The sequence below is a fragment of the Erpetoichthys calabaricus genome, chromosome 2 (genome assembly GCF_900747795.2).
Source record: "Erpetoichthys calabaricus chromosome 2, fErpCal1.3, whole genome shotgun sequence".
In the NCBI taxonomy this organism is placed as follows: Eukaryota; Metazoa; Chordata; class Cladistia; order Polypteriformes; family Polypteridae; genus Erpetoichthys; species Erpetoichthys calabaricus.
In genome coordinates, this window is record NC_041395.2 from 279,952,715 (window position 1) to 279,978,750 (window position 26,036).

At 35.2% G+C, this 26,036-nt stretch overlaps 1 protein-coding gene and 1 non-coding gene across 2 annotated transcripts in view; both read right to left on the reverse strand.

Annotated features, from left to right (window-relative positions):
• Positions 1 to 5,207: 5,207 nt before the first annotated feature.
• On the reverse strand, positions 5,208 to 17,808 carry LOC127525804 (cardiac-enriched FHL2-interacting protein). The gene has a single exon (XM_051922433.1). It carries the CDS (start codon positions 17,668 to 17,670, stop codon positions 10,906 to 10,908), a length of 6,765 nt encoding a protein of 2,254 aa, XP_051778393.1. The 5' UTR covers positions 17,671 to 17,808; the 3' UTR covers positions 5,208 to 10,905.
• Positions 17,809 to 21,244: 3,436 nt separating this feature from the next.
• The window catches only part of LOC114647095 (uncharacterized), a 37,695-nt gene continuing 32,903 nt past the window's right edge, over positions 21,245 to 26,036 (reverse strand). The window contains exon 3 of the transcript XR_007934070.1: positions 21,245 to 21,332. This is a non-coding gene — a transcript (uncharacterized LOC114647095). The remainder of the gene's footprint in view (positions 21,333 to 26,036) is intronic.

Below are 26,036 nucleotides of genomic sequence, written 5' to 3' on the forward strand. Positions count from 1 at the left end.
ATTTGTATTGATAATTTGCATGGAAAAGTTCATGTTTTGATCAAAAAATGTAAGCATTTTACAAAATTGTTCATATTCAGTATCTGGTTTGTTTTTAATGGGACATAACTCTAGGTTTCGTCTAACATTTAACAAATATTATATCCAAAACCATTAAGTTTACAGTTCTCTCTGTGAGTGACACAAACCTAAACTCCATAATATCTGTTATATAACCATATTAGAATTACTAAAGCTAAAACTGAAACCAACATATAAAAATAAAATATAAATTTAGTTAGAATTAAGACTAACTAAAAGTAAACTGAATTTCAAAGAGAGATCAGATAATACAGAACTGAAAAGCATGTATAAAAAGGCAAATCGGTAACTCCCTTGCATCCAACGTTTTTTTTTCATTAGTTATATAACTCTATCAATTTTATTACTTAGACATTATTTTTTTCATTGAGTATGTTTAGTAACACTCACATGATTTAGATGTTACCTACCTGTTGCAGGTGCTCTTGAATGGAGCGTGTAGCTGCGGAATTCTTTAATCTGATTGGCTGTTCATTGCAGCAGAAGCTGAAGACCTGGGAGGCTGCCGATGCCCTGTGTTTAAGCTGTACATCAGAAGAAACTTGACTAAGCTTTGCTAAATTGAAGGCTAAAAATAGGCCCTTTTCACCCTTTTTATTTGATAAAATGAACCTCTGCAAATTTATGACTGCATTGTAACAGTTAAAAATGCTCAAAAACGTCATTTCCTTCAAATATGTATAATAGACTGAGTACCTTTAAGCCTGAATTTGGAAGAAGGGAGCAAGAACCTATCCTAGCTTCAGTGGTATAAAACAGTCCAGAGTGCCTACCAGCCAGTCACAGGGTTCACTCACTCATACAGCCACACTCACACTGGCACTATTTACCTAAACCTACAAGGCTTTGAGAATTTGGGAGAAAAATTGGAGTACTGCAGGAAAGGCATAGAGATATAGTACAGGGATAACATGCAAACTCCAATAAGTTGTTTTTTTTTAATTACTTTGAAATATTATTGTTCTTTTTCTGGAGGAAAGAATACATTCTGCCACTTTGATAATAGGTTTTATTTTGTATACAATTGCTTAAAATAATATTTAAGGTGTGTTATAGGTTTTCATATAAATAAATGTGAAAAGAACCCATTTCTAAATATATAATAATCACAACATTTTAAAAGAAAAGCTGCATAGTCAATCAGTTTTGGTTGCAGAAATCGGAGCAAATTATCACAAAACCATGGAGGGACTGTTAAACTTGTTTGCATGCATTTCTGCCACTCAGAAATAATCCTTGCAATGTGCACATATATTCAGTTGCATGTATTCATATGTGACATCACAGTCTCCAAGACAGGCAACAGGTACAATATCTAAGCTGGTTCTTAGGCTAAAAAAAGTCAAGGAAAGATAAAAAGAAGGAAAAACTTTTTTTTTTTTTGGTTAAATGGTTTTGAGTTGTTTACACACTTCTGTACAACAATGAACTGTAAATGTGTAATCCCTGTGCTTAGTTTTTGTATTCTACATCACTGACAAATATATAATTAAAAATTAGGTCACTGTTTCTGTTTAACAATTGTTTTGATGTTAGTGAAGTTCAATAATTAAATCGCAAATTTTAAATATTGTGTTGTTCATTTCTGAAATTTTTTTCCACTTAAATATTAGTTTATTCCATGTTAAAATGAAGAAATGTAGTGTCTGTTTCAGTATTATCAACTTTTATTGAGCTTGGCAGATAAAATCTGTCTTTCATAAAAGAAGTTTATTTCATTTCTCTTCTAAGCATTCTATTAAGCATAACAAAATTACAAAAAGGTTTCTTTGTTTTCTGTGCTATAGTAAAATTTTGATAACATTTGATTTTCTTTAACTACAGTAACATCTATCAGTTTATGATATTCTACTCAAATTTATAACTTTTTATTTGATTATAGAGTTCATAAATATAATAATGGAATAAGAAAACTCTTTACATTTGCAAGATTTGACTCATTTCAATGAGAAAGAGGCCTCTTGCTCAAGACTATAAATAAGTAAAGAGATAAAGAAATAAATATTGGTGGGGCATTGTAGTCTGCAGCAGCAGTAATGGCTTTTGCATGCTTTATTTACGTAGGATGAAGACGTTAGGTAAAGCATTTTATATTGCTTTTTGTTTTGACTTTTTTTTGAAACAAGAGCGATCAATACACCAATCAATTATGCTCATCCCCTGTGGAAATTATACAAGCACTGCATTCTTTAAAAGCAGTGAATAATGTTTGTGAAAGGTGCTTACAGGTATTTCAATAACTATTTTATGCTTGTTCAGCATAAAAACAAGCAAATACATATTCCCTGTAAACTTTCAGCACAGAATATTGCCTCGTGTTTCACTTCCCTGTCAATGCATTTTGTGAAATAGTACACTTTAATTATACACAAACATCTTCCATAAAAGCAATGATTTTCTTTCTGCTGTGTTGTTACTGAAACACGTTATACTGATACATGTTAGAACTTGTCAGTTTGATTCTTTTGATCTGGATACAGACCAATTACAGAACTAATAAACTCTAATTACTTCTAACTTGTGTACAATTATGTGAATTACAATTAGAAATAAAGTGTAAGGCTATTATAGAAATATAATACACTTCATAACAGCCCACAAGGATTTATGAAAGAAAGATCTTGTCCAACAAATATGTTAGTTTTTTGAGTAAGCAACTGAAGAAGTAGAAAAAAAGAAAACAACATAATTTACTTAGACATTTAAAAATCATTTTATACAATTCCTGAACAAAGCTTAATTGTGAAAGTAAAAGGTATTCATATCAGACGTAACTTAAAAAACTGGATTTCAAATTGGATAATAGGTTGCAGACAAAGAATACAGATCAGAAGAGAATATTTCATATGGGTTGAGGTCATCAGTAGAGTCCCCAGGGAGTCTGTCCTTGAGCATTACCCTTTGTGATTTATATTAATGATGTGGATTTTGGTGTAGTTAGTAAACTTGTGAAATCTGAAGATGACACTGAAATTGGGGGATAGCAGATATTGAGAAAACAGAAAAAGTGTTAAGAAATTTTTCATATCCTTGACTCAATTTTTGTGGTTGTTTTGTATATTTATGTGCTTTATAACCATTAATATTTACATCAGCTGAGGCTGGCATCTGCACTGAGTCAGCAGCTGTATGAGCTGGCACTCCATGATTCAAATGAGTAGCTTTAATACCTGCTGCAAGACAGCCTATGAAAAAGGTTGGACATGCAACACTCGTACAATCTCCGTTCTAGTGTGGCCAAAGTGAGTGGTCCCTCTAAGGATGGCAAGCTACCTAAAAGAGTGTCAAAGAGAGCAAAACCCCATTGGGTCAGTGCTGGCAAGCACCTCACAGATCTGCAGGTCTTGAAGTGCTCCAGTGACTGCAGGTTTTCATTCCAGCCAGAGCCAATCAGTGCTTGTACTGCAAAATACATATGTTCCATTTATTTTAAATCACTTCACTGTTTCTTTTTCTCTTAAAGATAAGTTTGGTATTTTTGAAGTCAAAGTTATTTCATCACAAACATAGTATATATGCATTTGACACAGAAATTATGTTCTGAAGTTAAGCCTTTTCTATTCATTTACAAAAACACATAGTCATCGTGTTTTATAAAGGAACCCATTAGGCATGAGATGTTGAGAAATCCAAAGACTAAAAACCTACTAAGTACAACCATTTTTTAAGCCAAGGAAGTTGCTGAGCATTGATTCGCATCTTAAGATTACAGAAACATTGTAAAATACCTTGTATATGTTATTTTTGAAAGCAACAAAAACAGCAATATTATGAGATTCAGGTGTGTACACTCTCTCAGCACTTGTTTTCCTCTGCAATAACCCTTCAGGTGGTGGCAACATCATGCAACAGGAGTGCTTTTCAGCCATAGAGACAGGGAGACTGGTCAGAACCAAAGGAAGGATGAATGCAACCAAGTACAAAGAGCTCTTTGAAGAAAACCTGCTCCAAGGTGCACACAACGTCAGACTGAGACAATGGTTCATTTTCAATGACAGTATGACAATGACCAAAGCGTACAGGAAAGAAAACACTAGAGTGGCTTTGGGATAAGTCTGACTGTCCTTGAGAGGCCCAGCCAAAGCGTAGACTTTAATCCCATAGAACATCCATGGAGTGATCTGAAGATGGCAGTTTACAGATGCTTCCTATCCATTCTAGTAGGGCTTGAGAGGATATGCCAGACAGAATGAGATAAACTGACCAAATTCATGTGTGCAAAAGCTTGTAGTGACTTACCCAAGAAGACTCAGAGCTGTAATTGCTGCCACAGGGTATTCAATAAAGTACTGGATAAAGTTGCTGAATACCACTATGAAGGAGAGATTACAGTTTTAGATTTTTAATAAATCTGCAAACCTTTCTGAAAATGTTTTTACTTTGTCATTATGAGTTTCTGAGTGAACATTGATGGGCAAAATTAGCAAATGTATCCATTTAAAATTATATCTACAACACAATAATGTGCATAAAGTGAAGAAGTCTGGATATTTTTTTAATCCATTTTATACATAAAATGTTTAAGTGGTATTACAGAGTGGTGACATTGTGCATGTTGGTCAGAAATGCAGGTAGGAGTTTCTCCACCCTGCACACATGACAATACTATTACTACTGCTACTACTATATTTCTTTGAATAGGTTTCAGTTCACATTGCAAAATAATACTAAACTGTATTTTGAAGTATGGACATTTCCTTTCATCCTCCCACTATTGAACATCTTTTCTAGAACTGGAGAGTCAGTTGTATTGACAATAATGGAAGCAACAGGTGGACGACATTGATAAGCCTTGAACCAGCACACATCTAGCCACTTTAGTCTTGCCAATACCTGTCTGCATGTGGAAAGAAAGAAAAGGAGAGGACAAGAGATTATCCAAAGGAATGAAACACAAGGAAAGCCAGCAACACCTCAACTAAGAAATCAATGGGGCATGACATGCTGTGATGTGGCAGCTCCACCTGCAGCTCTGTCAGGCTACCCTTTGAAGTTAAAGTGGGGTGAAAACAATTGATTAACTACCAATAGATTGTCAATGAGAAGAGCATATACACTATTATTCACTTCAACATGGAAAACAGAGTGTTTAGGCAGATGTCTATTTCAGCATAATTGAAAAATGATTGAACAAAAAATAAATATTTATTAAGATTAAGTACAAATTCTACATATTTTCATTACATTTACAAACAATACATTTTAATAAAACGATTTCTCTTGAAAAGCAAAATTTGAGTAAACATAATAAGATGTCTTTACAACAGGAACACATCATTTTTTAAGAAAAGAAAGAGGTATTTTTTTTGTTTGCTTTTGTATCTTAACATTATCTTAAACTTGCTGGTCCTGATTCAGAGCCTTTACAAAGTTTGAGGTCTCATAAAGTAATTAGATACCATACTCATATATTTATTTAGTAATTCTATTTTGCATCACTAGCTTTAAAATTTGAAAAACTCATGTAAGAAAATATATATATTCATGAATTTAAATAATATACATTTCTGAATAAATGTCTAAGAAATTTTATGATTCTGTACTTTTTCAGGAAAATACAACTTTGTGCTCAAAACTAAATAGATATGATTAAACACTGGTGACAAAAATATCATATTTGTGTGAAAGTGATTAATATTATTACTAAAAGATATTTAGAACTTTTGCTGCAGAGACACGTTCTTGTAGAAATTACTTTTTTCTTTTGAAAAGGGGATTCAGATTTAGGTGAAAAAATTAGACCTAAGAAAAGTATTGTACCATCCAAAAAGTTAGTCATGATAGGTTGTTTCTCATGACCTCCTCCAAAAATGTATTAACTCAGCCAAAATATTTATGAAACACGGTTAGAACTGGCCTCTAAGAAAGAATTTGGACTTAAGGTTAATACAGTGGCCAGCAAAAGCACATAGTGGTGTAGCTTAATACTTGCCTTCACAATTGGAGGATGGCAGCAGGAGATGCAAAACAAGATCAAAAAGCACAAGGGACTGATAATGCTGATAAACATTCAAGAGTCTAGAAGCTGCAGCTGAACATCACCCAGACATTAAACAATGGGAGAGCAAACCTATTTTACTTAACAGTATTCCACTTAGCAATGCATTTCAGGCAAATTATAAGCTACAGGGGCTGTGAGTATGCAGTGGAATTCATGACCTCAATGTAAGAGAACCTTCACACTGTACGTGGAGAACACTGTTACTCCACAATGAAGATAATCACAATGTATGACACAAGTTGATGTGTGTCTGCTGTTAGATCCTGCTGGGTTTACCTCCAAATCGGTTGTCATGTCCTTCATTTGAGAGGCTGTTATCATCTTACAGCTATACCAAAGTAGCATCTTCTTAAATCATATTGTTTCTGTTTCATTTGAGTATTGCAATCAAGTATGACTTTGGTTTCAGTCCTGGCTTTGTAATACACACAGGTGGATTTTGGGAATTAGGTTTTGTATAGTACATGCTAAAACAAGGGAGAGCCAAGTTATATATTTACTTTTTTATTTTGTCATCTGGTAGTTTACTCTTTTAATAATACAATAATATGACTGTTTTGTTGATTTTGAAATGCACACTCTAAATAGCAGTGTTTATACATGCAAGCTTTTGTTCCTGCAAAATAGAAATTTCAACTGAAAGAAAGAAAATTATGTTTCTAAGAAGACCTCATTATATCCACATTTATATTTATGCCAGCCAACCCATTCAGAGGTATAAAACATTAGACTTTAAAAATCAGTCGCCTTCAAACATCAATCTGAAATGCAGGGTCAGCTTATGTCACTTTGTACATTAACTTGAAACAAGCAATCCAAATAATGGTGTCCTCAACACAATGCACATACTGTATTAAGATTCTTTAATAATACTTCCAAGATCTTCCAAGAAACCAATCTGTTTCTTTCCTGCAGTCTTATCCTCTGGGTATGTTGCCTAAAAATAAAATGTTGCTCTGAACCTAAGTTTCTGGCTGCCACCACTCTTTAGTTGACACAATGCAGTGCAAATAATGCAAGCCACAAGAACCTGTTGATGCATCTGTTATCATTAACTTAGAGAAACAGAAAAGAAACACTTGTTAAAAAGCCTCAATATTTTGTATATGAAACAGAAGGGATCCTTTTAGTTTTTGTTTACCATCCCTGTACCAAACTGTGTCAAACTGCCTGCAGTTTGGTAATATTAGGTTAGAAATAAATCCACAGAATATCCCATATGTAAAAAAATATAAATTTACAAATATGCATTTATGGGTGTCACTTCCTCTTCAAATGAAAATCATTACCTAAAATAACAGAGACAACCATTATTGATTAGAAAATCTTCAAAATATAAAATATCATTAAAAATGTAGTGGTATTCTACTGATTACCCATAGTTTTTTAATTAGATTACCTTTTTGTATGAGTCTGAGGAGTGTGTATCATAAGCAAAAATGCATATATTTAATGAACTTTTAATCCCAAACTTGTAGGAACTCTAAATCAGGTCCAGGAATAATATTTTATTTCAGCAGTTTCATTATATTCATTATTCTATTTATAACTCTTTTTCATTAGATACTTTAATAGTTGAAATTGCATCAGATATTTCATTTCTGGCAGGACTGGAATTCAATAAAACTGCTGAAAATAAACTACCTCTTCAAAATATAAAAACTGAAATAAGTTTCTGTTGTTTTACTTTTCTTGTACAAATTTGCTACAGTTTACCTTATTTATTGCTTTAATGTATACAGACACTGGTAACATTCCTTTGAAGCAACATTCATTTTGAGAGGACTCAAGATATTTTTCATTCTATAGGTCTAAAAAATCCTTATTATTGGCATTTTAACAATAAATGAAGTAAGTACAAATTTATACACGGCGGCTTGTAATTTGATGTGTTGGGCCAGGACTCTTCTAGTACAGTGTGTGAGTGTGGAGTGAAATCACGCAAGTGATGTGTGATTGTGAAGATTGCTGAATTTCATGATCTTGGTGCAGATGCAGCTCAGTGAATACATAAAGTAGGATAAAAATCATCCCAAATGAACCATATATGAAAGATCTAATGCATAAATCCACACTTTCAGTGCATTAACAGCAACTTGTAGGACAAACAGTGTACTAGGAGAAAATGAGATGTTGCAGTAATGAAAAATGCTTAAACCATTCTTACTAATGGAATGGCTACAATGTTTCACTCGAACATATCTGGGTGTAATTCTGTTCAGAAGATGTTACAAGCATTATAACTTAAAGTTATGATAAATAATTTAAACTGAAAATCCTTCATTGTATATACTCACTATTTCTATCATTGTATACCAGGGATCTAAAGCGTGTCTCAATTGTATGACGTCCAATGTACAACCCAACCCAGGATGGAACGCCAGTCCGTTCTAGGCCACACACTTAGGCTAACAAGTCACATTCAGTGACAATGATTATTGTTGAACTTTGAGATGAAACTGAAGAGTCTGGAGAAACCCATGTAAATATTGAATCTGCAACATAAAAAGACAGCACCCAGGCCAACAAGCACAAGAGTTGAGTCCAGCAATCCTACTTTTTGGGCCACTGTGCTGTCTACCAGTAATACAATAACATGTTCATATTATTTTTATCACTGAGGTTTGAAGTAGACATTCTCTAGTTTTAATTGCAAATTTGTAATTATTCTGTTATGAATAAATGAGGAATACTAATAATCTTTTGAATTTAGTGTTATGCATTTAAAATTTATTCTTATTTTTTAATGTTCTAGAAGTAGAAGGGTGATGATGTCAGAAGTCTAATTGAAATACGTTCTGTTGCTGCAAGGAATGTTTGTTAAAGAGCTGTATCTTTCCTTCATGAATCATGACATAAAACAACCTCCTACTGTATATCAGCAATAAATCACAGCTATATTTTTTGAAAATATATATGAACATAAGCATCTGCATTTGAAAATCAAGTCTGCTTTTAAGTGTAGGGAGTATAAACCACAGAGATATTGAAATATTGCAAAAGTTATTTACTGTTTGATTCTTTGAGCAATATTGTAATCAAAACAGATGTAACCCAAAACCATTGTTTTTGTTTAATGCATGCAACCTTGCTGTGCAAAGTGAACTTCTAAAATTTCAGATGTATTGCTTAAAAAAGAGCAAAAAATCTGGGCAAATAAAACAAATCACATGGAGAAATGCCCAAAAACACAAGAAACCTACTTTTTTGAGAATAGGTCTTTTCATTGGAATGCTTTCCATGTGAACTTCAAAAGTTACATTTTTCAAAAACAGCCCTGCTTTATCTATTATCTTTATACAACAAGCCTTATAAAAATGTTTAAAGAAAGCTCATTCATTTACAAGAATCATACTGCATAATTCTCAACATCGAATACTAGAGACGCTCCAGTCATCAATGAACAGGCACTTCAGCAGCTACCATTTTGTCAAACACTTTAAGGATTGTTCTCATTCTGGTTAACAAAATAGTAGATCTGCCAAGAAGTATAGACAATATCCATCCTGGACCCCTTACGTTGTTAAATTAGGTTATAGGTTTAACACAACTGTTTGGTGAAAAGAACACACAATTTTACATGCTAAAGTAGCAAAAGTATGCTGCACAAATCTGTTTGAAGGAGTATATCATCTCATTAGTATTACACCTGTGGTTTGTTCACGCAGACAAAAAAAAAACAGTCACTAGCACGTCATAGGACATACACTCAAATCAAAAGCATTAGTGCAGTGTTTCCCAGTTATGGTCACCAACAATGTCTTTTGATCGACCTTTAAACAAGAATCATAATCTTTGAAAAACCTGATTGTCATTTAAACCAGAATTACAGCCTTTGAATAATTCTTTCCATCCATCAGTTTTCTAAGTGATGTCAGTCTATCATACCGCGTTATTCACTGGCACTGGGCTAATCAGCTGAACAGCATGTATTGGTATGACCCCAACATCCCCAAATAATTAATCCAATAAAGCAAAGTAAATGTATTCAAGCTTCACATAGACAGCACCACAACTGGAAACTCAACCACGGTCCAGGTATTGTGTTGTACAAATGCTACCTGCTGTAACATTGTGCCATACTTTAAACAGTGTCCTAATTTAAAATACTTGTACTAATTTGTAACAGCTAAGATCTTGGATAGAAGAAGCAACTGAAACAAGCAACTCCTAAGCTATGAAATGGGAATCTAAATGAAGAATTGATAGGCACAACATATAGTTAAACATGAGTTTCCAGAGAATTCCGTTTTCTGCAATGTACCGTAAGTGCTGCATGATTTTCCCTTAAAAATTAATGTTATTTCATTTGCCACTGTTAACATTCACATTGTAAGATAATTGTTTAAACAACATAAGATTGTTTGATCTGATAGCTAAGGTTTATGGTTCAGTGTCACCCAGAGTCCTGCTGTGTGATGACACACAAGTTACCTAACCTAGCAATACTGCTATTGTAAAATCATAAAAACAACTGTGATTTTTAATTATCCAAAACGAGTAAAGCCATTACCATGTTAATTATTTATTAGTATAATTTATTACTTATGGAACATTTGCTTATTTGCAACCAAATAAATTTAGGAGAAGAGCTCTAAGACCAAGTACCATATGGGAAACACTGCAGTAATGCATGTGGGATCTCAACCTGAATGCCTGATCTCATGTTTAGAGACAATGATATGTAGTTTAACAGTTTACATGTATGAGAGCAGAGGTGATCTTCCATATACACTCCAAAGATACGCTTTCTTAAAAAGACATAACATGGACTTTTTATATTCAATTAATGCAATCCCTTTTTTTTTGACATTTTTATACCACTAAAAGCTTTCTACTGCAAAGTCCTCCAATTCACTCATAGAGATTATATCTAAGCTCCTGGGGGTGTTGGCATCTTTATCTTCACTGTACACTGAACGATCCATTTTTTGGCTGTGAGTATCGTGCACAGGCTCGATATATGGACTGCTGTCTATAGGATACTTTTGATCAACAGGGTCCCTTTTCAAAATCTCATTTATTCCTTGGTTATCCATTAGAACAGCTGGGGCTGACATCTGTGATGAAGATCTGAACGTTGGCAAAGATGTTACTGGTAAAGGTAGAAATCCAGGGTAAAGTACATAAGGAGCATTTAAAACATCTAAGGATGATGCGTGTGACAATCCTCCTTCTGGAGAACGTATTGAGAGCTGAACATACTTTCCAGTTTCTGGATCTAAGAATGTTTTTGTTTTCATTTGAACAGGCATGTCCACAACAAAGTACTGGCCAGACTCAGGATCTTGCAAAAGCTTCCTTTGTGTAATTGGAAAAGACTGAATAGCTTGGGCTCCCTCATATGCTACAATATTAGGAACTGATGAAATAATATTTGGTTTTAGGGCCATTGCTGATTGTAACGGTATTGTGTTCATGCTCATAGGTGACAGGGACAACTGAGTCGGTGATGTAGGGACACTAGAAACAGTATGAACAATCTTCTTTTCACCCACACCATTGCTTTCAATGTCTGTCTTTGTTTCTGCCTTTTTTCTTCTGTTTGTGAGCTTTTTAGCTCGGCGAAGTGCTTTTTCAGTTTTTGGAGGAACAACTGGTGGCTTTCCTAATGGTTTATTTTCATTAGTACTGTAAACTGAGTCTGATCTTTCAGCAATGTCCCTCAAATGTTCTCTTCTGACAACAGGTTGACTTTTTGTTTCAGGCTCCACTTTGGCTGCTGCAGAACTTTCTAAACTTTGTGGCAACCGCTGTCTTAAACTCGGTCCTGCTTCCTTTTCTGCTAGTGAACTGCATGCAAGGGATGGACTAGACTCATTTGGAACATGTTTTTTACTCCCAAAAAATAATTTGTTTGTATCAGGGACTTTACCTCTGCCTGGATTGTCCTTAACTTCTGGAGAAGCATTTAGTTTGTTGGTTGCATATTTTGCAGAAGTTACATTTTCAAAGGGAGATGCATTTACTTTAGGGACTGTGTTTTCAAATGTGGGTGCATTTGCTTTAACGAAGACACCTTCCACAGCATGTACATGTGTTTTATGTAAAATGTTTTCAGTGGGAGCTACTTTGTTTTTTGGAAGGGGACCTATGTTTGATCTTGGGGCTATATTTTTAGGAGAAGCTACATTTGTGTTTTGGTCTTCAGATTTAATGGGGACATCATTATTTTTGGGAGTCAAATTGTTAGATTGAGATGCAGATCCATTCATGAGGGCATTTTCCTTAGATGATGGATTTGCTTTATGAGTCATATTTTCTAGGGATGCTACACATACCTTTGGAGCAACACTTTCTACAGATGCTGAGTGTGCTCTGCTGGTGACCTTCTCAATGGGGAAAATGTTTGCTTTCTGAGCTACCTTTTCAGTGGGAGTTATGTTTCCTTTAAATGCTAAATTGTGAATGGGAGCTGTATTTATTTTTGGAGCTATATCAGTGCCTGGAGCTTTAATTTTTGCCACATTTCCAATGGGACTTAGAAGTGGTTTGAACAATTCATTTCCACTATGTAAGTTAACTGGATGAGCTATGTTTTTATTAGAAGGATAATCTGAATGGGAGTCAAAATCTTTCATTCTGTTCACTTTGACAGTAAATGCCTTTTCCAATAGAGCTGAATTTCCTTTGGAATTTGTACTTTCAAAGGATGCAACATTTCCTTTATGAGATATATTTTCAGCTAAAGATACATCCTTCATGGTCTGCTCTTTTTCCTTGTGAGTTACATTTTCTTTGAGTACTAAAATTTCTGGGAGAACCTTTGGTTTACTAGTAACATGTTCATTCAGAACTATACTTGCCTCCTGGGCTCCCTTTCCAGTGGTATCTACATTAGCCCTATAAACTGCATTTTCAGTAGGATTTCTTATTTCCATATGTCTTACTTTGCCACTAGTATCAACATTTTCTTTTTGAATGACACTTTGTACACTTTCAGAGGAATTTACATCCCCCTTCTTGTCTACCTTGCTATTAGAAACTGTATTTGCATTACAAGATATACTTTCGGTGGCATTTATTGTTTCCCTCTGTCTTCTCTTTACATTGCCATCTAACCGTGCTTTTTGGACTAAACTTTCATTAGGATTTACATTTTCCCTATTCTTTCCATTGCAGTCCACATTTTCTTTATGACATATACTTTCCTTAGGATTTATCATGTCCCTCTGTAATGCCATTACATTGGCATCCACCTTTGCTTTATGAACTTTACTGTCATTGAGACTTACATTCTCCCTATTCAATAACTTCCTATTGTAATCTACATCTGCTTTATGAAGCACGCTTTCAGTGGAATTTTTAGTTTCCCTCTGTCCTCCCTCTCCATTGGCATCTACCTTTGCCTTATGGACTGTGCTTTCTTTAGGATTTACATTCTCCTTCTGGATTGACTTCCCATTGTAATCTACATTTGTTTGGTGGACTGCACTCTCTGAATTTTCAGTGAGACTTACATTTTCTTTACTAATTGTCTTTCCAATCAAATCTACACTTTGTTTATGTTCTACACTTCCTACTCTTTCAATAGGATATTCCTTTTCCATATTGACGGTGCCCTCACTGCAATCTAAATTTAACTTATGGATCACATTTTCTACACTTTCTGTGGTATCTGTCTTTTCCCTATGGACCACTTTCTCAATGGAATCTACATTTTCCACACTAGAAGCACATAACATGCTTTTATTTGGATTTACATTTTCCCTGTGGACTACCTTTCCACTGGTATCCACATTTGCATTATGAACTACATTTTCTAAACTTTCAGTAGGTTTGACCTTTTCCCTATTGACTATATTCCCATGGTAATTTACATCTGTGTTATGGATTACACTTTCATTTTCATTGTTATTTACTTTTTCTCTATGGGTTACCTTTCTATTTGAATCTACATTTCCCTTATGGAGTATACCTCCTAAACTTTCAGTGTGATTTATATCTTCCTTACCATGAGTGTTTTCAGTAGTAGCTATATTTGCATTAAATGGTATTTTCTCAGTGGGTTGGAGAACCTTTTCATTTAAGGCATTGTTTGTTTTATGAGCTATCTCCTCAGGAGGAGTTACATTTGCTGTGCATGTCTCAAGTTTATTGTCACCATCCTTTCTTTTTAAGTACATGCTTTCAGGTGGAGCAACATTTGGCTTATGAACTACCTTCTCAGCTAGTGGTAAATTTGCATTATAGACTTTTTCAGTGGGAGCTACATTAGCTTTATGCGTCACCTTTTCAGAGAAATGCAGAATCTTTTCTTTTGCAACTTTATTTGCTTCCTCCTCTGAAGGAGTTGCACTTACTCTGTGGACCACATTTTCACTGTAACCATCTTTTGCTTTGAAGTATGTATTGCCAGTTTGAGCTGTAGTTTTTGGGGAGACTATGTTTTCATTGGGCCCCAAATTTGCTTTTGAAGAAGCATATTCATTGTAACTGTCACATACTTTTTGGGAAATTTTGCCAATTTCTGCTACATTAACAGTGGTGGATGAGTTTTCATTGTGTACTAAATTAGATTTTTGGGCAGCAACCTGAGTGGAGTCTTCATTGGTTTTGAGGATTGTGTTTTTAATGAAAGCTACAGACTCTTTAGGATGTACATTTTCTGTTTCAGCAGCTTTTGATTTGTGGCTAATGTTTTCCTTAACAGCTACATATGGTTTGCACGCTAAGTCTTCTTTGGGAGTTGGCTTAGATTTGCGGGTTATATCTTTGGTCAGGCTTCCAACACGGGAGGCAGTATCAGCAGCAGAAACCGTTACTTTGAAGACTGCTTTTTCAACAAGATTTCCATTTGAGTTCTCAGTAGTAGGAAGAATATCACTGACAAATTCTCTTTCAGTTGTTCTTTCATCTTTAACTTTGTCAGGGGTTTTCATTCCCCATTTAAGACAATTTGATGGTAATTCTTCTGAAAATGTTTTATGGAAAAGAGGCTTTACAGTTTTAATAACTGGGGAAGCTCGAAATGTGTTGTCTTTGATTTTAAACATATTTAGCTTTATATTAGATGGAGAGGACACATTTGATGTTGGTAGTGGTGTAAATGCCTTAGCATCATCCATTAAACATTGCACCCAGTTTGTTACTTCCACAACATCTGAAGGTAAGGAAGTTTCTTCCTTCTGGGGTGTATTCACTGATCTTTGATTTTCACTTTCTCTTCCATTTTTTTCTTCACCTGCTCTATCATGACTACTAAGTGCATAATACTGCAACTCTAACATTCCATTCTCTACCGTAGTCATACTTTCTGCACCTAAATGCTCTGCCTTCTGCTCATTAGTAACCTGTATATTCCCTCTAGTCAAATCTTCTCTTGAGTTCTGCTCCATTTCACTATGATGGACATCATCTAAACACAAATATGACTGTTTAGATGATGCTGAGCTTCTGTTTAGTTCACATTCTGAGAATGAATGTATAACATTTTGCTTTGCAATATTTTCTTCCACCTCTCCATTGTCTTGCTGAGTTATAGTAGGTATTTGTAGATTTCTGTGAAAAGTAGTATTTGGTTGAAAGTCTGAATGGCTTCTCTGTTTCTCCTTGACATGATCTAAAAGCGTAGGTTCCTTTTTAATCCCAGTATTAACTTGTTGTTTTGACTCTTCTTCAGCACAGTCTTCTTTTTTGTACAGTTTTAGAGAAGGATATTCTGGTCGTTTCCTACAACTCATTTCATTTGATCTTGTACCAGGTATGACTTCAGGAACCTCACTGGATTTACTTCCAAGCTCATTTGCTTGCAGATTAATTACTGCATTATCCTGAGCTGTATTATGAAAAGGTTCCTTGTTACTTGTCATGTTTGTCTTTTTTGTTATTGGTGGAGAGTTCAAAGTCAAGTAGTCATCAACAACTATTTCACTTTTTGAATCTATAGGCTTTGTCGTGCATATTTCCACTGCAGGTGTCAAAGCAGCTTCCACAACATGGTTATTACTTTTAGCATTTGATTCAGGGGCAGGAAGGTCTGACTTAATCTGATTATTTTTAGAAGTCCTCTCTTGCTTTAAGCCATGTTTAGTTCTGTCTTGTGTATCATGATTTCGAAAGGCTGGAGGACTGTATGTGCTTTTTACACGTTTTCTGTTATCCTTGAGATTGAAAAGCAGACTTGAAGCCATGGATTTATAATTGTCACGTAGTTTATTGTCAGTTGTTGCTTTGAAATCAGGTTCATGAGTAGTCGATACATCAGATAGAGTAGGTGAAGTTATATAATTAAATATTTCTGATATATCTGTTTCTTGTCTTGTATGTATGACAGGTGTCAAAAGCTGTGAAATACTAAAAGGAGGGGTTTCTAGTCGGGACATTTGCCCATCCTGTATTGTGCATACATTGTATGGTAATGGTGCTGATTTTTTAACACCATAGCCAATTTCATTTTGGCTGCTTTTTTCACTAGATGGAGAAACAGTACACGGTCGATGAATGGGTAGCTTATTTTTTACCAGATTTCGATTTTTTCTCCAGGGTGTAAAATTACTTCCCATCTCGGATTCACATCGTTTCCCAATAGCAGATGCCTTTTGCATAACAGATGAGGACGCTACACTAGTTTTTCCTTTTGGGTTCCTTAGGTCACTATTTTCCTTCACTTGATGGGTTTTAATTTTGCTGTCAATTTTAAGTCCTTTGCAGCCAGAAGAATCAGACCATTTTGGAAACTCCTTAGCATGCTGCAGATCTTCTACGTCTTCGTTCTGGGATGAGCTTTTCTTATAATCATTCCATGTTCTGAATGGGCTGTCTACACTGTGGAGGAATGCATTTTTTGAGCCAGCTTTTTTTCCTTTGTTACTTTTACTTTTAGACACTTTGTTTGTAATGTTTGTATTTCCTACTTTAGACTGATGAGCAATACCCTTCTCTGAAACAAGAAAATTATTTGCATGTAAATACAAACCATCATGATTCTTTCCCCTTTCTTTAAGATCTCTTTTCTTCCATGATGCACAATTTTGTTCACATACATTTGAAAATTCCAGTAATTCCTTTTGAATACTAATGAGAGCTGATTTGTCCCATGATTCAAAATCATTTTCCTTGTTCATTTCATTAGCAGTGATTGACAAGATATTTTGTTTGAAGTTAGGGCTTGCATCATTGAAATGATCTCCTCCTGTTGTATCAAAAGCCTTGATGAGGGATGAAACAATTGACTTGTCTGTCTTTTGTCTCCAGTCTGCTCCATACAAAACATCGTTTTTAAAAGTTATTGTATCGTTTCCATCTTCTTTGGAGTTGTGCACCGTAGGTAGCTGGAATGTTTCAGCAATTACTGACTTTTCTTCTAACTTTGCCGAGTGAACACTTGAGATACATTTTTCTTTTGAAGTCCTTTTACCATTTCCTGCCGGAAGATTAGTGAAAGCAGGATTACATTCCACAGGAGAAATAGCAAAATCTGAGTCATTATAAATTGCATCTTCACCAATGCACAGACTCCTAAAGGCACGATCTGTAAGATTACTAACTTCTCTGTCTGTATCATCTATAAAGCTTCCCACGCTGGATGTGTCACTAAAGCCATCCATATATTTGTAGTGCCCTTGCATGTTTCCTTTGTGATTCATATGGCCTTCCTCCAGAATGCTAATTTCATTTGCCTAATTTCATGCACAAGGCCAGTTGCTCTAGTCAGTCTCCAATGTGCTTTAGCAATGTTATCTTGCATCTGAACAATTTTCCATCCTCACATTGCAAACTAAATATATTTCTGCAAATGAAATCACATAAAAGTTTTGCATTAATATCATGATGGTCTTCCCCATCTTAAAAAAATATTTAAACCATATTGTAGAATTTCTAATCAAGCAGAGTAAGATATTGTTTTCATTTAAAGTAATAGAATTGAAAGTACAAGTTAGATGATATCTAATTTGTACATTCTCTGCTTTTATCCAGCCAAGGTAACCAGTAAATACATTAAATTGAAAAAGCATAAATTTATTTATAGTAGTATGTCACAACAATGCTACTACTCATCAATGCAGATACTTTAAAACTCAACAAACATATATTAAGGTATTTATAAGGTAATACCATTACTATTGTAATTGAAGACCAGGGCAGGATTTGCCTTAAAAAAAGTAAAACTCTACAAGTCGTGGTTTACAGAAGACCCAAGACCCAAGACCCTGTTGACTATACCAGTTGTGACTAGTAGGGTGCACTTAAGCTGCCTAAACCAAAAAATAAGGTTAAAGGAGACCAAAATAACTAAAAGTGGGTATTTACTGGCAAAAATAACAGCAAACAAAAGGGTACAAGATAATGAGGTTGTAAAGGAGAGAAGACACATATTAATAACATTCTCCCATGATCAGTGCTCGAAGTGGACTGGTATGCACTGGTATGGCATATTCCATTTTAATGGCATGGCATATTCTAAATGATATCATACCAGTGCATTTCCCTCCATTCTGAAAATCCAAGGTACCCCCCAACCTGATCTTCGATATACTGTACTCCTACTGGCACACTTGAAACCAACAAGGAAGACACCACACCTTGGCTCTTCAATGTAACAAAACCTTGAGGTAATCCATTACCCACTCCATTATGAAACTGCGTTAAATTTATACTGAATCTTAAGGGGGTCCAAGAATTCAACAAAACCATAGAACATCTGCAATTATTTGTTTGCACTTCAAGCACTGCCCATTATGCATTTTGTTTTTTGAAAATTACTGCCATTTTGTGATCATCTGTCTGCAGTCATATGCCATTACTAAGCAGGCTCAACTGAATGTATGTGGCTCATGACATCACTAAGTCAAATGTATAAAGGTCAGTATCATATACCTCCTGGTCATCCAATATTGTGGATATCCTAAACCCTGCTCTTGTGCTTTCTTTATTGTTTGACTTTCTGGCTTTAGACTTTTATTTACAATCTATCTGACTATCAATTTTGCAGGGGTGTCAAACTCCAGACCTGGAGGGCCGCAGTGGCTGCAGGTTTTCATTCTAACCTTTTTCCTTATCAGTGACCAGTTTTCACTGCTAATTAACTTATTTTCCCATAATTTTAATAGCCTTGTTTTTAAGGATTCAGTCCTCTGAATTTATTCTTTTTTTCTTTTCTTCATTAAATTACAGCCAAACAGAAATGAGATGTGATAGGACCCAAAAGATGACCAGCTGGGATTTCAAACTCCAACCAATTTCACTCCAACCAATCTCTTAATGAGAAGCTGATTCTTGCTGTTAATTAAACCTGTTATTTAATTCCATGGCTTGTTGTAGCTCTAATTCTGACACAGCAGACATTTCCAAAACTGTTGATTTTCTGTTTTTCCTAAGAACACCGTCAAAATGTTTTGATAACCTGAGAGATCAACCTTACCGAGATATTCACCTTTCTTCATTTTCAGATACTGTGTGATGGGCACAGGTGAGCTGGTCATGTGGTGTCTTGTTTTATGTCTCATTTTAGTTTGGCTGCTTATTAGGAAAAAGAGACAAATGAGGGGCCTGATTCAAGTTAATTAAAAGCAAGGCAAAAGAAGTTAATTAGCAGCAAAAACTGGTAACTAATGAAGAAGATGGTTAGAAAGAAAACCTGCAGCCACTGCGGCCCTCCAGGACCGAAGTTCAACACCCATGAATTAAGCATTTGCTTTGACTTTGATAGTTTGATTGTTAATCTTTCTGGTTACAAATTTTGCCCATTTTGTACAGTTTTCATCTTCTTATACTGTATTTTAATTGAAGGCAGAATAAATTATACCTATCTCATAGGTAGGGTGGTTTCCCACTTGCCTACCTGAAAGTGTGTTTCTATGCAGTCTTATCCTGTACACCCCTTATTCTCTTCATTTCAGCCTAGCCTCTCTTCCTATCACTAACAAAGCATTTTACAAACCCTTCCACCCATCTCCACACTCATTAGAATATTAGAAAATTTCTTGACAAGAGCAGGCCATTAAGTCCAACAAAGCACACTAATCCTATCCACCTAATTCCTCCAAAATAACATCAAGTCGAGTTTTGAATGTCCTGTAATCCTGGACACCCAGAGTCCTACTGTCCACTACACTACTTGGTAACTTATTCCATGTGTCTATGGTTCTCTATGTGAAGAAAAACATTTTATCATTTGTGCAAAATTTACCCTTCACATGTTTCCAGCTCTGCCCCTGTGTTGTGATGTGATCATTTTAAAGTAACAGACTCCATCCATTGTGCCAATTACTTGCATAATTTTATACACTTCAATCATGTCACCTCTTAATCTCTGTTTGCTTTAACTGAAAAGGTCTGACTGGGAGGTTTGACTGTAATTGTTTTTTAACTACTGATCCGAAAATGCTTCTGGGTTAACTTACCTTACCATGAGCTATATTAATAAATTAATGAGACTGACAGAAACATTGGCAGAGCTTTAATTGATTTATTAATGGACTTCACAGAAGACAATTTATTAATATGCTTTGAGGTGTGATGAGCCCAAAATGTTATATTTCTTAGTATAAGATTCTTTTTGACAGACCTCTCATTTCTGTGGTCAATATTGTCCTCTAAAATCCCAGGAGCCTTCTGGCTAGAACCCCCCACACTAGCCCTTGGTGTCCCCACAGTCCTAAATCCCAGCACCCAGTTAACGGTCCACATCAGTCCATCTACAGTGATTAAAGGGGAAGCATATATTGGATATAATACCCCCTGCTGGTAGTGGCCTGGTGTTGCTGGTAAGGCCATCAAAGTTTCCATTCCCAATGCACAGTAGTGCATCTTGTCACCCAACTCTTCACTGGTACTACATACCACTTGCTGCAGAACTGGACCTACCTGGATACTCTGTGAAAATGTATATATTATATGCTAATCACTTATGAGATTAATTTTTAGAATATTCATTCTATATGCAGTGGAGTCTATCGATTCAAATTACTCTGTACATTAGACAAGGAGACATAGCCAGCAGAGTAAAGGCTGTTAAAAACTGCATTGACTGCTACAACACATTGTTCATTATTTAACAAGACAGAACATAGAAAAATAAACATGTAGTTTTCAGAATCACATTGATAGCATTCATTGCCTTTTAATCATTGCCTTCTTTTTGTTCCTTAGTCCAGGCAAATCGTAACAACTGCAGATAATCTTTCAGAAACTCAAAATAAAAAATAAACATACCTAAGTTACAGAATTAATTATCTTCATATTTTGCTGTTTCTGTTCACATGAAAAGTTTCCTTTTTTTCTTAGGTTTGGTCACATTGATTGCCACCTAGAAGAAAGAGTTGCATATTAAAGAAACAAATGTAGATACAAAAATACAACTTTCATATTTGGGAATTTGTCCTTTAAGTCCTTCACCTGGCCTCAGATGAACTTTATCAAAGTTTTCCTCTATGGAAACTAAACAATAATATCAAATCCAAAGCTATTTTTAATGCACTGCGACAAGTTGTCTCTTTGATTTAAGGCAGCTTACTGCATCTAAAAAGGATCTCACTGAAAAGGCAGAGGGTATAGGATGTCAGTGTCACTCATATGTCCAGTTATCAAGCTTTACTGCAAACCTCTTTCAGTGAGACTGGTGGCACACACAATACTGAGGTGGCCAACAATTAATCATTCTGACCTGGATGTTTTTTTAAAGAAAATGTGAAAGTTGGCTACCAAAATGGCATTTAACTTTCAAAATTTAAAAAGTGTTTTAAAATGTACAATTTGACTTACTGATGATAAATGGAATGGTTTTCTTACACTTATTTGTACACTTTAATTTACTAGATCACTGTGATTTGTAATAAAAATTGTGCTTTAAAAACTGGAATACAGTAATTATTTACATTCATCCAATTTATTTTTAAATGTAGACTGCAGCTGCAGTTTATAGTTGTTTAAGTGTTCTGCAAAAATCAAGGAAGAATTCAATACATAGTAGCAATAAGCAGGATCATATGCACTATGCAAACTAATGGAAAATACATGTTTTTCTTACACAAGACAGGTTTGTAGCACATTTTAAGTTTGGTTACTATAGTGCTGAATGTTAATTAACCTTTCTAGTCAAAGAGCAAATGTGATCACAACCTGCAAGCTTAGGTGACAAAGGGAGTGTGGTGGAGATTATGCTGTTCTACTCAGTAAGCCCACTTTACTGCTCCATATTTCTTTACTAGTGACTCCGTGTGGACTGCAACCCATTTACTTCAGTATAGACACCATTCAGAGTGGCTGATTACCAGACTGCAATCAATGTGACATATTATCAGATAACCTGGAAAATAAAATTGGTACACAGTATGTGCCGTGTGTTACGGTGGTTAATAGGCAATAAGCAATGGTAGAATCCAAGCTTTGAAATAATGTTTAATGACAGTAAACCAAATGTAAAAATTAGGGATAGCAGTATCGTTTTTTAATGAACATGCTGTAACTACAGACTGACACTTTGTTTTTCTTCAAGCTGCCTTTTCTTATATCAGAATAATTAAAAATAATAAAGAAGTTGGATTGCAGATTAAGTGGTGTTGCCTCTTAGCTCCATAGTCCTCTGTTCAGATCCCAGCAAAGAACACAGCCTGTGCTGAGCTTGAATATTCTCTCTATGTCTGTGAGATTTTTCTCTGGTTACACCTGCGTTCCTCCCTGTGACATGTGTATTTAATGTATTGACCACTCCAAACTGTCCCTGTGTGTCTGAGTATGGTCTGTGTAGACATGTGCCCCGCAATGGATGAGTGCCCCATTCTAGACTGATTGCCACATTGTACCTGATGTTGTTTGGACTAGCTCCAGCATCTTAAGACCCCCAACAGGATTTAATTGATTTGATAATGAACAGAATTAAAACCCTACCATTAGCAAGATTTTTTTTAAGTTATCCAGAGTATATACATTTTAAGTTTTGAGAGGTCAGCTAGAACAACATTTTCATAGGCAATAATTACTGAAAAGCATTGAATAAACTTCAGCTTGAAACATACTGTATCAACACTTATGTACCTCCCAAGTACGGACAGCATGATTAAATATAGCTGCAAGCAGAGATGACTGGTTTCCAAGTTTTGACATATGAGAAAGAGCTCATTTCATTTCAGTGGTCTTATGAGGGAGACTGCGCAAGCACTTTTTGAGCAGAGTCAGGTAAATATAGCATTGTTTCCTGTGCAGATGCAGCTGCTTTACTATGTTTGAATTGGCAAATTCAACACATCAGTATTGGAATATTTTTAAACAGGAGTAAAAATTCTGTATTTCCTCTTTGAGCTTACCACTTTACATTTAATCATCTTATACAGTAGTCACAGGAAACATATGAAGCATGGGCACAAATTTCATGTTTTGATAAGATACAATAATAATGTGTTCATTACAGCAATACATCTCTACAGGAAGTTCTGTAATTCTATGAATTATGACACTTCACTATGTCATTTCTGAGGTACATGGTAGCCTTATTTTATTTAAGGCCCTGAGCACACTTACTTTTCAAATACTTTGAGACAGCATCATTTCAGATTGATTTTTACAGCTGGTGTTTCATTATTGAATACAAAAATCATGGCAGTCATCAAAACCATCTGTTACTAAGCCCTTCATCTCTTCTTCTCAGTGGTACGGTTCACTAGTTCAGGTCTTCAATACAGTTAGAAGAGAGAATGGCATTACTGATAATCATACTGTAATGTTTCCTTTTACCATATCTTGTACTGTAGGGTGTTAAAGGGCATCTGTAGAAAGGATAAGCTGTGAGGTGTCATAGGTCAGTGTCTACTTTCTCTTTCCAAATGATCTCTGCTTCTAAGCATTTATTTCATTTAAATTTATAGTAAATATATTTTCTTCTTCACTGTTGCCAACTAATTTCAAGTTATTCCTCTGTAATTTTATTAACATTACATTATATTATTAAGTTGTAATGACACGTGAAGTCCTCAGAACATCAGAGGTTAAAAAGTTGAAAAGCATATTAAAGGTGTGTGTGAGACTGTACTGCGTGTATAATTAAAATAGTTTTTTATCCAGAATAATAGGTCTGTTACTCAAAATAAACCCAATGAACAAGGAACAAAATAATAGTTGTTAAAATAAAACCCTGCTCTTCATATGACCAGATGACTGATCTACTTGCCCACTACCGAAAATATGGTGCCACAGGCAAACAAAACAAATCTTCTATTCACCTTCCACAATTCTCTATTCATCTCCCACCACTAGTTTGGCCCTACTATCTTGTTGCCATTTTGAGCCTTTGCCCATCACTTTATAACTCTAACCTCAGTGAAACACTGGCAGGACCTTTAAAAACCATTGTGGGATTATCTCCTGAGAAACCACTTGAACCATCAAGAAAGCCCCCAGAAAGTCCTATAGCTTCCCCCTAGAGCACCCTAATGCAGTGCCAAAATTCTTTGTATTGCTGTTTCCCAAATACTCCAATTGTACCTGGTCTCACCTTCTTCATGTAACAGGACACTGGAAGAGTTCTCTTGTAAGAAAGTCAAGTGCTTGTCCACATAAGGCCCCCACGCCAACCAAACCCCTTCCTAGCTAAACATTCGACAAATTTCATCTTCATATATGCATAACAATATGAACATACACACGGTTAAATATTTTAACAAAGCAGCACAAAAAACTTATAAGTTTTCATTACGATTAAAAACAAAATTCTTGAGAGAATTTTTTTTCAGCACAAATTATATCATCAGTTGCAAGTTAAATTTTTTTGTGGAATGGGGCATAACTAAGCTAACTTAGAAAAAAAGTTAGGTGGTTGAAAAATGGTGGGCATAAGCAGAAACGGGTGAATTTCTACAGTGGGTGAAAGAAAAGAACAAGGAAGCAGAAGAGGACCCATACAAATGTGGCACTTAAAGACTTTTTGAAATGCTTGTTGTAAAAACCAGAAGCAAAGAAGAAAAGGATATGTGTTATAATCTCAACAAAGACTTTAGGGATATACCCTAAAGGTAGAGATAGCCTTAGCAACAACTTTGCAGACTGGTTAGATAGCTATTTCATTTCCTCACCACTACTCCTTGCCACCGTCACACTCCACTCAAGAATCCCACAACACTCATCAAGCAACAATAATATCTCAACATTATTCTTGGCCTGAGTTCTACTAACCCATTAAGACCCATGATAACAAGAATTTAGCAAAATACTTTAGACCTTTTCTGTTTCGACAGCTGCTGCGTATAGGAGCAGAATAAGCCACTCAAGCTACCGCAGTTATGGAATTATTATATGACTGGAGTACACAGTTTAACTAATATCCAATAGTCAGATGGCCAAAGAAAAGCTCTTAGACTTTATAAAACATTGTGATCCAGCAAGTGAACTGTTAGACTAATGACTGGAATGATGACCTTACACATTTGAGTTTTACTGCTTATGAAATTGTAGATTACAAGTATTGATCTTCAAAATCAGTGCACTTGTTTCCAAACTGAATCTATTTGATTGATACTGTATCATCAGATAAATAAAATTGGTGCACTCTATGTACTATGTGTGGTTAACAGAGAGTAAGTAATAGCAGAAACCATGCTTTGAAGTAATGTTTAATGACAGTAGACCAAATTAGAAAATTAGGTATAGCAGTATCTTTATCTATGAACTACAGAGTGAGACCTTCTTTTTGGTACATAGCAATTACTTCTTACAGGGATGAAGTAACTCTCAGATGGGTGCATGATAAGATTGCTTCTAAATATAAACTGGTGATTTTGCTGTGTACGTTCGCATTTAGACCTCACCATGTTGCAAATAGACAAAAAAATGATGCTCAACTACTCAGCATTTCTGACACATACTCAAACAATTGTGAGAGTTTTCTTTTTGCATTACCCCTCACAAAAAGGAAACTTTAAAAAAATAATAATACTAATAAATGGTTTGGCATTTTCCACCCAATTTTTAACCTTAATGTGATTAGTTAAGGGTAGGCATCTGTATACCTCAGTTTGAATGC